Source organism: Oncorhynchus tshawytscha, linkage group LG13 (genome assembly GCF_018296145.1).
Source record: "Oncorhynchus tshawytscha isolate Ot180627B linkage group LG13, Otsh_v2.0, whole genome shotgun sequence".
Classification (NCBI taxonomy): domain Eukaryota; kingdom Metazoa; phylum Chordata; class Actinopteri; order Salmoniformes; family Salmonidae; genus Oncorhynchus; species Oncorhynchus tshawytscha.
In genome coordinates this window covers 6,217,564-6,234,274 of record NC_056441.1, presented here as the reverse complement: position 1 = coordinate 6,234,274, position 16,711 = coordinate 6,217,564, and the positions used below count along the sequence as shown (strand labels likewise).

The 16,711-nt window shown below is 44.7% G+C and overlaps 1 protein-coding gene across 2 annotated transcripts in view; it reads right to left on the bottom strand.

Moving 5' to 3' along the window:
* Positions 1–1,286: 1,286 nt before the first annotated feature.
* The window catches only part of nt5c1aa (5'-nucleotidase, cytosolic IAa), a 61,066-nt gene continuing 45,641 nt past the window's right edge, over positions 1,287–16,711 (bottom strand). For both annotated transcript variants that reach the window (XM_042295094.1, XM_042295095.1), the window contains 3 exons: positions 5,420–5,542; positions 2,260–2,444; positions 1,287–1,930 (listed from right to left, as the gene is read on the bottom strand). In XM_042295094.1, coding sequence (XP_042151028.1) covers positions 1,574–1,930; positions 2,260–2,444; positions 5,420–5,542 — 665 coding nt within the window. In that variant the 3' untranslated portion in view covers positions 1,287–1,573. The remainder of the gene's footprint in view (positions 1,931–2,259; positions 2,445–5,419; positions 5,543–16,711) is intronic.

Sequence of the window (16,711 nt, the reverse complement as noted above, 5' to 3'; positions counted from 1 at the left end):
GGTATGTAGAACTATCTGGTTCTATATTAGGCATGTAGACCTCTCCTCTGGTTCTATATCAGGTATGTAACTCTCCTCTGGTTCTATATCAGGTATGTAGAACTCTCCTCTGGTTCTATATCAGGTATGTAACTCTCCTCTGGTTCTATATCAGGTATGTAGAACACTCTGTTCCTATATCAGGTATGTAATTCTCCTCTGGTTCTATATCAGGTATGTAGAACTCTCTGGTTCTATATCAGGTATGTAGAACTCTCCTCTGGTTCTATATCAGGTATGTAGAACTCTCCTCTGGTTCTATATCAGGTATGTAGACCTCTCATCTGGTTCTATATCAGGTACATAGAACTCTCTGGTTCTATATCAGGTATGTAGAACTCTCTGGTTCTATATCAGGTATGTAGAATTCTCCTCTGGTTCTATATCAGGTATGTAGAACTCCCCTCTGGTTCTATATCAGGTATGTAAAACTCTCCTCTGGTTCTATATCAGGTATGTAGACCTCTCCTCTGGTTCTATATCAGGTATGTAGAACTCTCATCTGGTTCTATATCAGGTATGTAACTCTCCTCTGGTTCTATATCAGGTATGTAGAACTCTCTGGTTCTATATCAGGTATGTAGAATTCTCCTCTGGTTCTATATAAGGTACGTAGAACTCTCTGGTTCTATATCAGGTATGTAACTCTCCTCTGGTTCTATATCAGGTATGTAGAACTCTCCTCTGGTTCTATATCAGGTATGTAGAACTCTCCTCTGGTTCTAAATCAGGTATGTAGAACTCTCCTCTGGTTCATATCAGGTATGTAGAACTCCCCTCTTGTTCTATATCAGGTATGTAACTCTCCTCTGGTTCTATATCAGGTATGTAGAACTCTCCTCTGGTTCTATATCAGGTATGTAGAACTCTCCTCTGGTTCTATATCAGGTATGTAGAACTCTCCTCTGGTTCTATATCAGGTATGTAGAACTCTCCTCTGGTTCTATATCAGGTATGTAGAACTCTCCTCTGGTTCTAAATCAGGTATGTAGAACTCTCCTCTGGTTCTATATCAGGTATGTAGAACTCTCCTCTGGTTCTAAATCAGGTATGTAGAACTCTCCTCTGGTTTTATATCAGGTATGTAGACCTCTCCTCTGGTTCTATATCAGGTATGTAGAACTCTCCCGTGGCCAACCAAAGTGCTTATGATAACACATTCCTAAGGATGATCATAACGGCTGCACACACAGGATGCTGAGGAGGTGAAACAACCCCACTTATGTACAACACAAACACTTCTGAAATCTGGTGAAAAGCACATACTGTAATCAACACAATTAAATTATCGTCTATTAGGAGTATTTCAATACCGAAACTTTACAGACTTTCTTCATTGTCTTCATTTTTAATTGATCTACCTTAGTTTTTACGAAGCTCACTGACTGAAAATAACCCTGTTCTTGTTTGTGACAATGACCCGGGGAAGATCAGATGTTCCATATGACTCTATATCTCCCTCTCTAAAAGTATTTAATCTCAGGTCTCTCCTCTTAGTTTCTTCAATCTTTCTCTTATTCTCTCCTTCCGCTATCTACTTCCCTGTATTCAGGCTCTTCTTATGTGGGTGCTTCTGAGCGATCCCGTAGGGTACGTGAGCCGCAACCGTGCCCATCTCCGCTGCCCCTTCCACATGGAACATCTGGTCATCAAAGTATATGTGGGGCCTAATCTTCTCCAGCATCGGGCCCTTGGGTGCCCCGGCCAGGAACAGAGCCTCGTCCGTCTCCAGGCCCCAGGCTCTCAAGGTCTTCAGGGCACGGATCCCTGAGCTGGCTGCGCTGCGGGCCGTCACCAGGTAGGTACGGATGGGACAGTCCAGACGGTGACCCTTAGCATAGAACTTCTTCTGGAGTTTACCAAGGGACGCTAGGAAGTCCTTAAGAGGGCCCTGAGGAGAAAAGAGGAGAGGAGAAGAGAAGAGAGGTGAAGAGAAGAGAGGAGAAGAGAGGAGAGGAGAAGCGAGGCGAGGCGAGGCGAGGCGAGGAGAGGAGAGGAGAGGAGAGGAGAGGAGAGGAGAGGAGAGGAGAGGAGAGGAGAGGAGAGGAGAGGAGAGGAGAGGAGAGGAGAGGAGAGGAGAGGAGAGGAGAGGAGAGGAGAGGTTAAATAAATAATACATTTTTTTTCTGGGGGTGGTTATAATAAGCAGAGAGTTACAGGAATCTGAATGATAACAACGATAACAATCCAATATGTTTTTTTTCTGACATGTCTACATACACGGTCCAGTAGAATGTCCTCGTTGTCTCTCTCGTGCTGGAAGAACCCGTCGAGGCCCTGGGCCTTGAAAATGCGTTCTGATTCGTCAGAGAAGAGGACAGCGTCCCCGTCAAAGGCCACTCTCAGCTGCGTCTGCGATACCTCTGTCAGTTTATTGGACATGAACATGGTGGCCGCAGCAATGCCTGAGGGAAAAGATTAACATGGTGGCCGCAGCAATGTCTGATGGAAAACATTGAGAAGATTAATGTTAACATGGTGGCCGCAGCAATGCCCGAGAGAGAATATTGAGACAGATTAATATTAACATGGTGGCCGCAGCAATGGCTGAGAGAAAATATTGAGACAGATTAATATTAACATGGTGGCTGCTGCAAAGCCTGAGAGAAAATATTGATGAAGTTTAAAAAAAAAACATGGTGGCACCTGCAATGCCTGAGGGAAAACATTGAGAAGATTAATATTAACATGGTGGCACCTGCAATGCCTGAGGGAAAACATTGAGAAGATTAATATTAACATGGTGGCACCTGCAATGCCTGAGGGAAAACATTGAGACAAGCTCTTAAGGATTGGCCCCTTTCTTTCAATTTTTACCTAAAATGACATACCCAAATCTAACTGCCTGTAACTCAGGCCCTGAAGCAAGGATATGCATATTCCTGGTACCATTTGAAAGGAAACACTTTGCAGTTTGTGGAAATGTGAAAGAAATATAGGAGAATATAACATGTTATATCTGGTAAAAGATAATACAAAGAAACAAACATGCATCTTTGTTGTATTTTCTTTTGTACCATCATCTTTGAAATGCAAGAGAATGGGCATTATTAGGTATTATTCCAGCCCAGGTGCAATTCAGATTTTGGCCACTAGATGACAGCAGTGTATGCGCAAAGTTTTAGACTGATACAATGAACCATGGTATTTCTGTTCAAAAGGTTGTATCAAGACTGCCCAAATGTTCCTAATTTGTTTGTTAATAACATTTCAAGTTCATAATTATGCACTCTCTTCAAACAATAGCATGGTATTCTTTGACTGTAATAGCTACTGTAAATTGGACAGTGCAGTTGGATTAACAAGAATTTAAGCTTTCTGCCAATATCAGTCTATGTCCTGGGAAACGTTCTTGTTACTTATAACCTCATGCTAATCGCCTTAGCCTTTAGCTCAACCATCCCACAGGGCAACCACCAATCCTGAAGAAGTTTTAAGGATGTCTGAGGGAACATATTGAGACCGATTTAAAGATGTCTGAGAGAAAACATTTAGTCCTTGCAGGGCTGAGGCGAAGGGATAGACCAAGGGCTCTTTTCAGTCTCTAAAACTGAAGCGTAACAGATCACGTCATAGAAATGTAAAGGTCATTTCCTGTTGAGCCGAAACAAGCAGCGTTTACTGTGAATGCGGTCTACGCCAAAGCCCTGTTGTGTCTCTGATTAAATGAGTCGACATGCTATTTTATCAAAATTGATGACCAAACTTTTAATTGATTACGTAATTGAATTAAACCATATAACAATTAACTCATTAATAACCTGGGGCAACACGGAAGAGTGTTTATAGAGCTGCTGTCTTCTGGAAAAACTCTCTTAAAGACCTGAACATGTTTTCTATCAATAGCGGTCAATTATTAATCGGCACCTTATTCAGTTTCATTCTGATCGTCGTAAAGTTGGTTATCTGCACGAACCTAACAACTTGAATCAGCAATACACAAGTTGGCTTAATTATTTATTTACTAAATACCTAAATAATCGTACAGAAATACATAAATATACACAGGATAGATCGTACATCGATTACTAATCATGGCATGAAAAGTCCCTGGTGGACTAATCCGATATGACGGCTGGTTACACAAAGAGAGGGGGTAGTCAGCAGCAGTCCTCACATTTCAGGAACTAAGGTTGACATCTGTCAACAGGCTTTTGTTCCGGGTGAGAGAAGGGTGTGCTTCATAGTTCTCAACCATTGTCTGTTCACTTGGGTGTGTCCACTGACTGGGCCTAAGTTTTACTATGAAACAATTATCTTATTTTAGGAGGATAAAATTATATTTAATCTTTTCACAAATATTTAATTTGCAGAACAATTCCATGTGAATCTGATAACTAGAATGTGTAGACTTTCCAAGACACATTTTATGTCATCCTGTCATCAGTAATAATGTCCCAGACAACAACTGATCTGACGTCATATTCTTTAAGTACCAATGGACACTTTCAACTGGTTGGAATTACAGAAATATTGTTCCATTCCCCAAACTTTTTTTATGGTAACAAAGAGTGGAGAGAGAAAGGGGAAACCTCACTCAACAGGGCAACATCCTGACAGCAGGAACATTTCCTTTAAATTTAAATCACACGGTAAACTTCCCCGATGTGGACTGAATAGAGCATTAGAAAGGGTACTGTTTGTTTCCAAATGGCACTCTATTCCCTCTATAGTGCACTACTACCCTATAGACCTTGGTCTAAAGTAGTGCACTACTACCCTATAGACCCTGGTCTAAAGTAGTGCACTACTACCCTATAGACCCTGGTCTAAAGTAGTGCACTACTACCCTGTAGACCTTGGTCTAAAGTAGTGCAGCACTACCCTATAGACCCTGGTCTAAAGTAGTGCACTACTACCCCATAGACCCTGGTCTAAAGTAGTGCACTACTACCCTATAGACCCTGGTCTAAAGTAGTGCACTACTACCCTATAGACGCAGGTCTAAAGTAGTGCCCTACTACCCTATAGACCCTGGTCTAAAGTAGTGCACTATAGACCCTGGTCTAAAGTAGTGCACTACTACCCTATAGACCCTGTTCTAAAGTAGTGCCCTACTACCCTATAGACCCTGGTCTAAAGTAGTGCACTATAGACCCTGGTCTAAAGTAGTGCACTACTACCCTATAGACCCTGGTCTAAAGTAGTGCACTGTTCTAAATCATACTTTAAAGTGTGTGACCTTTTGTTTTGCTGTAATTCAAACTATTGACACTGTGTGTGCCTGTCCCACTCTGAAGGTCGGCAGTTCAATATCACTGCAGGACAGTTGACCTTTGAGTTTGTCCACAATACATTAACTCTGGTCTATGGGTTCCATGCTACAGTAGGAGGGTAGGGGTGTTATATACAGGTGAGGACAGGAAGTGGTGCGACTCACCTTCAGACAGCGCCTCCCTGACCTTCTCCGCATCGGCAGACAGGTACAGGTTGGTCTGCCACGCCTTTAGGTAGCCAATAGGTGAACTGCCTCCCGTCATACAGAACCTCTCAATGAACAGATCTGGGAGACAGAGAGAAACACATGCGGGTTCGTAAGGGCAAGCAGAAGGGAGCACTTCTTATTGGTCAAGTCCAGGCGTCTCCTCCCAGTTTCCTCCGCATAAGTGCTTAATTGAAAAAGCACACTGGTCATAACCTGAGGTCACCGTGCTACGCCAGTCAATTGAAGTGATCCCTCGGTACTGTTCTGAGATCAGATTGTATTCCTCCTAGGTCTAATGGTTATCATTTGGAAAGAGTAAAGCTGATCCTCGATCTGTGTCTTTTGTAATTTAATTCCCCTTGAGAAAAAGTGTTCGGCCTTAAAAGATAAAGCCCTTTAATAACCCTTGGGCCAACCTTCCAGGCCAAAGGTCAAAGGACGTTTATAGAAGCTTGAAGGGGTGGCAGGTAGCCGAGCGTTTAGGGCCAGCATTCGAAGGCTTGCCAGTTTCGTATTCGGGGTCCGATGGAAAAACATCAGTCAGGGTGGTGAGCTGGCAAGGAGGAGGTATCAACTCCTAGATGCCATGGCCTGCTGTTGTGCACTTGAGCAAGGCACTTAAACCCCCACACAACAACAGCTCCCTGGGCTCCCAGTGGGGAAGCCCCCCCCCCTCCCCGCCCCTCTCCAAAACTTAAATATGTGTCAGAGGGGTTGGGTTGAGAGCAGAAGTCCTATTTAGGTTGACTGTGTAATTGAGCACTAAATGCATGATAAATGCCATTTCTCTAGGGAGGATGTCTAATTACCTGCATCCCAAATGGTACCCTATTCCCTATCTAGTGTCTCTACTTTTAAAGTAGAGAATAGGTATGACATTTGGGACGTAGACAGATTCTCAGTATAGTTTGGCAATTTGCAAATCAAGGTGTCATCTGAGGTAAGGTGCAAGAACTGTCGAGTCAGTGTCAGGGTTAGTGTTATGAACTGACTGGGGAGGGTGGGGGGATTAGTGTTATGAACTGACTGGGGTGGGGGGATTAGTGTTATGAACTGACTGGGGAGGGGGGATTAGTGTTATGAACTGACTGGGGAGGGGGGGATTAGTGTTATGAACTGACTGGGGAGGGGGGATTAGTGTTATGAACTGACTGGGGAGGGGGATTAGTGTTATGAACTGACTGGGGAGGGTGGGGGGATTAGTGTTATGAACTGACTGGGGAGGGGGGATTAGTGTTATGAACTGACTGGGGAGGGTGGGGGGATTAGTGTTATGAACTGACTGGGGAGGGGGGGGATTAGTGTTATGAACTGACTGGGGAGGGTGGGGGGATTAGTGTTATGAACTGACTGGGGAGGGGGGGGGGATTAGTGTTATGAACTGACTGGGGAGGGTGGGGGGATTAGTGTTATGAACTGACTGGGGAGGGTGGGGGGATTAGTGTTATGAACTGACTGGGGAGGGGGGGGGATTAGTGTTATGAACTGACTGGGGAGGGGGGATTAGTGTTATGAACTGACTGGGGAGGGTGGGGGGATTAGTGTTATGAACTGACTGGGGAGGGTGGGGGGGGATTAGTGTTATGGAACTGACTGGGGAGGGTGGGGGGATTAGTGTTATGAACTGACTGGGGGGATTAGTGTTATGAACTGACTGGGGAGGGTGGGGGGATTAGTGTTATGAACTGACTGGGGAGGGGGGGGGGATTAGTGTTATGAACTGACTGGGGAGGGTGGGGGGATTAGTGTTATGAACTGACTGGGGAGGGTGGGGGGATTAGTGTTATGAACTGACTGGGGAGGGTGGGGGGATTAGTGTTATGAACTGACTGGGGAGGGTGGGGGGATTAGTGTTATGAACTGACTGGGGGGGGGGATTAGTGTTATGAACTGACTGGGGGGATTAGTGTTATGAACTGACTGGGGTGGGTGGGGGGATTAGTGTTATGAACTGACTGGGGAGGGTGGGGGGGGATTAGTGTTATGAACTGACTGGGGAGGGGGTTAGTGTAATGAACTGACTGGGGGGGTAGTGTTATGAACTGACTGGGGAGGGTGGGGGGATTAGTGTTATGAACTGACTGGGGAGGGTGGGGGGATTAGTGTTATGAACTGACTGGGGAGGGTGGGGGGATTAGTGTTATGAACTGACTGGGGGGATTAGTGTTATGAACTGACTGGGGGTAGTGTTATGAACTGACTGGGGAGGGTGGGGGGATTAGTGTTATGAACTGACCTGGGGGGATTAGTGTTATGAACTGACTGGGGAGGGTGGGGGGATTAGTGTTATGAACTGACTGGGGAGGGGGGGATTAGTGTTATGAACTGACTGGGGAGGGTCGAGGATTAGTGTTATGAACTGACTGGGGGGGTTAGTGTTATGAACTGACTGGGGGGGGGGTTAGTGTTATGAACTGACTGGGGAGGGTGGGGGGATTAGTGTTATGAACTGACTGGGGAGGGTGGGGGGATTAGTGTTATGAACTGACTGGGGAGGGTGGGGGGATTAGTGTTATGAACTGACTGGGGTGGGGGGGGTTAGTGTTATGAACTGACTGGGGAGGGTGGGGGGATTAGTGTTATGAACTGACTGGGGTGGGGGGGTGGGGGGATTGGTGTTATGAACTGACTGGGGTGGGGGGTTAGTGTTATGAACTGACTGGGGAGGGTGGGGGGATTAGTGTTATGAACTGACTGGGGTGGGGGGATTAGTGTTATGAACTGACTGGGGTGGGGGGATTGGTGTTATGAACTGACTGGGGTGGGGGGTTAGTGTTATGAACTGACTGGGGAGGGTGGGGGGATTAGTGTTATGAACTGACTGGGGAGGGTGGGGGGGGATTGGTGTTATGAACTGACTGGGGAGGGGGTTAGTGTGATGAACTGACTGTGGAGGGGGGGGTTAGTGTTATGAACTGACTGGGGGGTAGTGTTATGAACTGACTGGGGGGGATTAGTGTTATGAACTGACTGGGGAGGGTGGGGGAGATTAGTGTTATGAACTGAATGGGGAGGGTGGGGGGATTAGTGTTATGAACTGACTGGGGAGGGTGGGGGGATTAGTGTTATGAACTGACTGGGGAGGGTGGGGGGATTAGTGTTATGAACTGACTGGGGAGGGGGGGATTAGTGTTATGAACTGACTGGGGAGGGTGGGGGGATTAGTGTTATGAACTGACTGGGGAGGGTGGGGGGATTGGTGTTATGAACTGACTGGGGAGGGGGGATTAGTGTTATGAACTGACTGGGAAGGGTGGGGGGATTAGTGTTATGAACTGACTGGGGAAGGGGGGATTTTTTGGGGGTGTTTAAAATTGACAAAATAAACTTCTGACGTGGCTAATGAGCATAAAAACAGTGGAATATCAAGACTCGTCATGTGCAAATGACTTTCTAGAAATTAAAGGACGAGATTTAGGATTAAACAGTCACGATATACCTGAACTGTTTACTGTTGCTTTAAGATTTAGGGAGGTAGGGAGAGAGGGGAGGAAGGAGGTAGCTGCTGAATGTCATCTGATACAGGTGTACAGCAATGTGCTGAATTAATCTTTAGTTCTGACTCCTGGGCCAAGATGTACTGAGAGGGAAGAGGAGAAGCTCAACATGGATCAAGAGACAGATATATACAGAGAGTGCGACAGAGAGAGTGTGACAGAGAGAGTGTGAGAGAGAGTGTGACAGAGATAGTGAGACAGAGAGAGTGTGACAGAGAGAGTGAGACAGAGAGAGTGTGACAGAGAGAGTGAGACAGAGAGAGTGTGACAGAGAGAGTGACAGAGAGAGTGAGACAGAGAGAGTGAGACAGAGAGAGTGAGACAGAGAGAGAGAGACAGAGAGAGTGACAGAGACAGTTAGCCAGAGAGAGTGAGACAGAGAGTGAGACAGAGAGAGAGAGACAGAGAGAGAGAGACAGAGAGAGAGACAGAGAGAGAGAGAGAGAGAGAGAGAGAGAGAGTGAGACAGAGCGAGACAGAGAGAGTGAGACAGAGAGAGAGAGACAGAGAGAGTGAGCCAGAGAGAGTGAGACAGAGAGTGAGACAGAGAGAGAGAGACAGAGAGAGAGAGACAGAGAGAGAGAGAGAGAGAGAGAGACAGAGAGAGAGAGAGACAGAGAGAGAGACAGAGAGAGAGAGAGACAGAGAGAGTGAGACAGAGAGAGACAGAGAGAGTGAGACAGAGAGAGTGAGACAGAGAGAGTGAGACAGAGAGAGTGAGACAGAGAGAGAGTGACAGAGAGAGTGTGACAGAGAGAGTGTGACAGAGAGAGTGAGACAGAGAGAGAGAGACAGAGAGAGAGACAGAGAGAGTGAGCCAGAGAGAGTGAGACAGAGAGAGTGAGACAGAGAGAGAGAGACAGAGAGAGAGAAGGGGGGGAATAAGGAAGATGGGAGGAGAAGGGAAGAATGATGTTTGTTCAGGAGGAAAGGAGAGCGTGGGGATCTTTCACTTAAGGGTGGGACCTGAAAAAGGTTATTATGTCATGAGAGGATTAGCTGTCTGCAGTGTTTTATTTTGGGAGAGGGGTGAGTGGTGACTCTCAACCCATCTCACTCAAGCGCTCCGCTGTCCCCTTCAGACAAAAAATACATTCAGATTTTTTTGGGGGGGTGCCATGTTTCTAACAGTCTTGAGATCATCAAGATGAAGAATAACACAACAGAAAGTTCTGATAGATCCTAATCATACCGCCCCAACCCAGGAGAAATGGGTCCCTCCTGACCCACCATTGGAGACATGCTGCATAAACAACTACTGAAGCATGGTAGATATCCTACTCTGGGGATGGCCCAGTCATTGATGTTATTCTTTGATATCCTACTCTGGGGATGGCCCAGTCATTGATGTTATTCTTTGATATCTTACTCTGGGGATGGCCCAATCACTGATGTTATTCTTTGATATCCTACTCTGGGGAAGGCCCAGTCATTGATGTTATTCTTTGATATCCTACTCTGGGGATGGCCCAATCGTTGATGTTATTCTTTGATATACTACTTTGGGGATGGCCCAATCATTGATGTTATTCTTTGATATCCTACTCTGGGGATGGCCCAATCATTGCTGTTATTCTTTGATATCCTACTCTGGGGATGGCCCAGTCATTGATGTTATTCTTTGATATACTACTCTGGGGATGGCCCAGTCATTGATGTTATTCTTCATATTAAACCATTCATTGTCGTCTTTATGTCATGTGTTCATTCATTGTCTTCGTTATTGTCTTTCTATTATGTTTTCATTGATCTGGGCAGAGGATGAGGCCTGATGATATATATTAGGGCTAGATATCCCGTCAGCGGGACACCTGTCGACAACATCCGGTGTATTTGGAGAGCGCGCAATTCAAATAAATAATCGTGATATTAAACATTTATGAACATAAAATCATAAAATCACAAATAGCGATTAAATAATCACTTACTTTATGAAAATCTTCATCTGTTTGCAATCCCAAGGGTCCCAGCTACAACATGAATGGTCATTTTGTTAGATAAAATCCTTCTTTATATCCCAAAAAGTCTGTTAAGTTGGCGCCATTAATTTCAGTAATACCCTCGTTCAACATGCATACAAAGGAATCCAAAAAACAAGTCAAACTATGTTTCTATTTAATCCTCAGGTACCCGAAAATGTAATTCAACTATAATATGTCATACAGAAAGAAGTATGTTCAATAGAAAAGTAAAATTAGCAAGCGTGCGTCCTCATTGTTGTGCGCCCGCAGACTGATTTCAACTGTGACTCTCAGTACCAAAACTCAAAATTCTTCCTCGTTTTGGAAGAAACAAGCGTGAAACCTTGAACAAATACTGTTGACATCTAGTGGAAGCCAATGGAACTGCAATCTGGGAGCTGGAATTGCACACAGGACCCATAGATTTCCATTGAAAGAGCATGGGTTCTCAAAATAAATAAAACATTTTGGATGTTTTTTCTTTGGAATGAGGCCTGATGATATTCTACATTAACAGGAAGAGGCCTGATGATATACCACATTAACGGGATGAGGCCTGATGATACAGTACATTGACAGGACGAGGCCTGATGATACAGTACATTGACAGGATGAGGCCTGATGATATACCACATTAACGGGATGAGGCCTGATGATACAGTACATTGACAGGACGAGGCCTGATGATACAGTACATTTACAGAACGAGGCCTGATGATACAGTACATTGACAGGAAGAGGCCTGATGATACAGTACATTGACAAACTGAGACCTGACGATACAGTACATTGACAGGACCTGAGGCCTGACAGGATGATGATGATACAGCACATTGACAGGATGAGGCCTGATGATACAGTACATTGACAGGAAGAGACAGCCTGATGATACAGTACATTGACAATGAGGCCTGAGACCTGACAGGACGAGGCCTGATGATACAGTACATTGAGGCCTGAGGTTCATTGACAGGACGAGGCCTGATGATACAGCACATTGACAGGATGAGGCCTGATGATACAGTTCATTGACAGGACGAGGCCTGATGATACAGTACATTGACAGGACGAGGCCTGATGATACAGTACATTGACAGGATGAGGCCTGATGATAGAGTACACTGACAGGACGAGGCCTGATGATACAGTACATTGACAAAGTGAGATCTGATGATACAGTACATTGACAGGGCGAGGCCTGATGATACAGCACATTGACAGGATGAGGCCTGATGATACAGTACATTGACAGGATGAGGCCTGATGATACAGCACATTGACAGGATGAGGCCTGATGATAGAGTACATTGACAGGACGAGGCCTGATGGTACAGTACATTGACAGGACAAGGCCTGATGATACAGTACATTGACAGAACGAGGCCTGATGATACAGTACATTGACAAGGTGAGAGCTGATGATACAGTACATTGACAGGACGAGGCCTGATGATACAGTACATTGACAAAGTGAGATCTGATGATACAGTACATTGACAGGACGAGGCCTGATGATACAGCACATTGACAGGACGAGGCCTGATGCTACAGCACATTGACAGGATGAGGCCTGATGATACAGTACATTGACAGGATGAGGCCTGATGATACAGCACATTGACAGGACAAGGCCTGATGATACAGTACATTGACAGGATGAGGCCTGATGATACAGTACATTGACAGGATGAGGCCTGATGATACAGCACATTGACAGGACAAGGCCTGATGATACAGTACATTGACAAAGTGAGATCTGATGATACAGTACATTGACAGGACGAGGCCTGATGATACAGCACATTGACAGGACGAGGCCTGATGATACAGCACATTGACAGGATGAGGTCTGATGATACAGTACATTGACAGGATGAGGCCTGATGATACAGCACATTGACAGGATGAGGCCTGATGATAGAGTACATTGACAGGACGAGGCCTGATGGTACAGTACATTGACAGGACGAGGCCTGATGATACAGTACATTGACAGGACAAGGCCTGATGATACAGTACATTGACAGAACGAGGCCTGATGATACAGTACATTGACAAGGTGAGAGCTGATGATACAGTACATTGACAGGACGAGGCCTGATGATACAGTACATTGACAGGACGAGGCCTGATGATACAGCACATTGACAGGACGAGGCCTGATGATACAGTACATTGACAGGACGAGGCCTGATGATATACCACATTGACAGGATGAGACCTGATGATACAGTACATTGACAGGATGAGGCCTGATGATACAGTACATTGACAGGACGAGGCCTGATGATACAGTACATTGAAAGGATGAGGCCTGATGATACAGTACATTGACAGGATGAGGCCTGATGATACAGTACATTGACAGGACGAGGCCTGATGATACAGTACATTAACAAAGTGAGGCCTGAAGATACAGTTCATTGACAGGACGAGGCCTGATGATACAGTACATTGACAGGACGAGGCCTGATGATACAGTACATTGACAGGACGAGGCCTGATGATACAGTACATTGACAGGATGAGGCCTGATGATACAGTACATTGACAGGATGAGGCCTGATGATAGAGTACACTGACAGGACGAGGCCTGATGATACAGTACATTGACAAAGTGAGATCTGATGATACAGTACATTGACAGGACAGGATGAGGCCTGATGATACAGTACATTGAAAGGACGAGGCCTGATGATACCGCACATTGACAGGACGAGTCCTGATGATACAGTACATTGACAGGACGAGGCCTGATGATACAGTACATAGACAAGGTGAGAGCTGATGATACAGTACATTGACAGGACGAGGCCTGATGATACAGTACATTGAAAGGACGAGGCCTGATGATACCACACATTGACAGCACAGTAACACCAGTCTTCTGCCACAATATACTTTAGACTGCTAGGTATATGATTGCTCATACTGGAACAACTTCACTGACATCCAGACAGCAAAGTCGTTTTCATGCCTGTAGTTAAGCCTTCTCACAGCAGTATCCTTTAGAGAAAACATGAATAAACAGTATTTTACAAGAAGTTGTGTGTCCTGAGAAGATCTTGTGAAACTGAAATCTAATTCCCTTGCAACTTGATAGCTCTCTAAGAGGGGAGACTTCTATACTGATTCTGATGGGGTTTTTCAAATCAGATCTCTCTCTCTCCTGCAAACAGGGGAACTGGTATTTTAATGTATGCTATATAAATTATGTTCCACATTACAGAGCATGCCAATCATTCCATGTATTTATGTAAAGTAGATGCATGGAGTCTCTCGGAGCGATTATGTTGTCATACACCCTAAAGAGCCAATCCACTGTCTGCATTATGTTGCCATGCACCCCAAAGAGCCAATCAACTGTCTACATTATGTTGTCACACACCCCAAAGAGCCAATCCAATGTCTACATTATGTTGTCACACACCCCAAAGAGCCAATCTGCTGTCTACATTATGTTGTCACACACCCCAAAGAACCAATCCACTGTCTACATTATGTTGTCACACACCCCAAAGAGCCAATCCACTGTCTACATTATGTTGTCACACACCCCAAAGAGCCAATCCAATGTCTACATTATGTTGTCAAAGAGCCAATCCAATGTCTACATTATGTTGTCAAAGAGCCAATCCAATGTCTACATTATGTTGTCAAAGAGCCAATCCCATGTCTACATTATGTTGTCAAAGAGCCAATCCAATGTCTACATTATGTTGTCAAAGAGCCAATCCCATGTCTACATTATGTTGTCAAAGAGCCAATCCCATGTCTACATTATGTTGTCAAAGAGCCAATCCAATGTCTACATTATGTTGTCAAAGAGCCAATCCAATGTCCACACAAGGATGTCAATGTTCACCTGCACATACACAGTCAATCCCAAATGGCAACCTATTCCCTGTTCCGTGCACTGCTTTTGGACAGTGTGCTATGCTTGCTGTTTGGGGTTTTAGGCTGGGTTTCTTTACAGCACTTTGTGACTTCGGCTGATGTAAAAAAGGCCTTTATAAATACGTTTGATTGAATAAGGTTTCATTCGGGACGCAGCAGTAGAAGGTTTTCTAATGATCAATTAGCCTTTTTAAAATGGTAAACTTGGATTAGCTAACACAACGTGCCATTGGAACACAGGAGTGATGGTTGCTGATAATGGGCCTCTGTACACCTATGTAGATATTCCATAAAAAATCAGCCGTTTCCAGCTACAATAGTCATTTACAACATTAACAATGTCTACACTGTATTTCTGATCAATTTAATGTTAATTTAATAGACAAAAAAAAATGCTTTTCTTTCAAAAACAAGGACATTTGTAAGTGACCCCAAACTTTTGAACGGTAGTGTATATATTGTATGAGTGTCCAAAAAAGCCCCTATCTTCTATAAAGCGAGTTGCATCCAACACTAATCACTTCTGCCTCTTTTTAAACCTACGCACTTGTGGCATAGACATCTCCTAATTCACTTCCACAATAAGGTCTTCATCCCGAACGTCACCATATTCCTTATATAGTGCACTACTTTTGGTTCTGGGCGGTAGGTAGCTTAGCGGTTAGGAGCGTTGTGCCAGTAACCCGAAAAGTCTCTGGTTTGAATCCCCGAGCCGACTAGGTGAAGAATCTGTCGATGTGCCCTTGAGCAAGGCTCTAACTGCTCCTGTAAGTCACTCTGGATGAGAGCATCTGCTAAATGACTCACCTGTAACTGATATAGATAGGTAATATGGTGTGAGCTCTGGTCAAAAGTAGTTCAGTAGTTCCTTTACAGTAAAGGGTTTCATTTGGGATGGACCCTAAAGAACAGTTTGTATTACAGAATCGAATCTCCTTGACGTCTGGGCGGCCATCTTGTCCGTGTTTGTTTATTGTGTTCTCTAGAGAAAATGTCAGAGGTCAGGGAGTGTGGTTCGTGTCACACAGAGGACCACTGGAGAGATCTAACATCAGATGAGAAGACATGGAGGCATCTGGGAGCTCTGAAGGAAGCCACTCCCCCTTCACTTGTTTTCATTGTTGTGACCTGGAAGTCCTTTTGAATATGTTGGCGAACCATCAATAAAAAATAAATAAATGCATAAATACATTTGTCTTGCCACAACCAAGGCTTTGCTTTAGCCGCGAACCCAGAGGGACTGGCTGGGACCCTTGGGATCTGACCCATTATTTGGGAAACAGCTTTGGTTTCTGTTTTGTGTTCGTTCACACACAGAGAGCCATTCTCTTATGGTTCATGGCATCTGGAAAGCTCTACGTGAAAGTGGTATATAGATGTCAGGTCCGTTTAGCTAATTCCCCCGAATGGTGAACAGTCAGACTTTGGAAGGGTAAGTCGATCCCCAGTCTGTGCCTACAAAAGTGCCAACTAAAATGTAAAAGGGTTCATTGGCTGGCCACACAGGACAACCCTTTGAATAACCTTTTTTTGATTCCAGGTAGAACCCATTTGATTTCCATCTTCCATGTAGAACCACAGGGTTCTACATGGAACCCGAAAGGGTTCTACCTGGAATCGAAAAGGGTTGTCCCATGGGGACAGCCGAATAACCCCTTTCAGGACCCTTGTATTCTAGGCTTCTAGAATAAGTATATAGCGGTATGCAGTATTCGTAGCACACAATGAAAGCCCCAGATGTAGGGTCTTAATTTGACCTGTTTCTCACAGCAGGAAAAGAATCCTGCAGCATCAGGAAATGTGAATTATTCTGTGGATTATAATGAATGGACATATTTGTAGGGTTTGATGAATGTTTGATTTTAGGGCACACCAAGTCTTATATGTTAAAG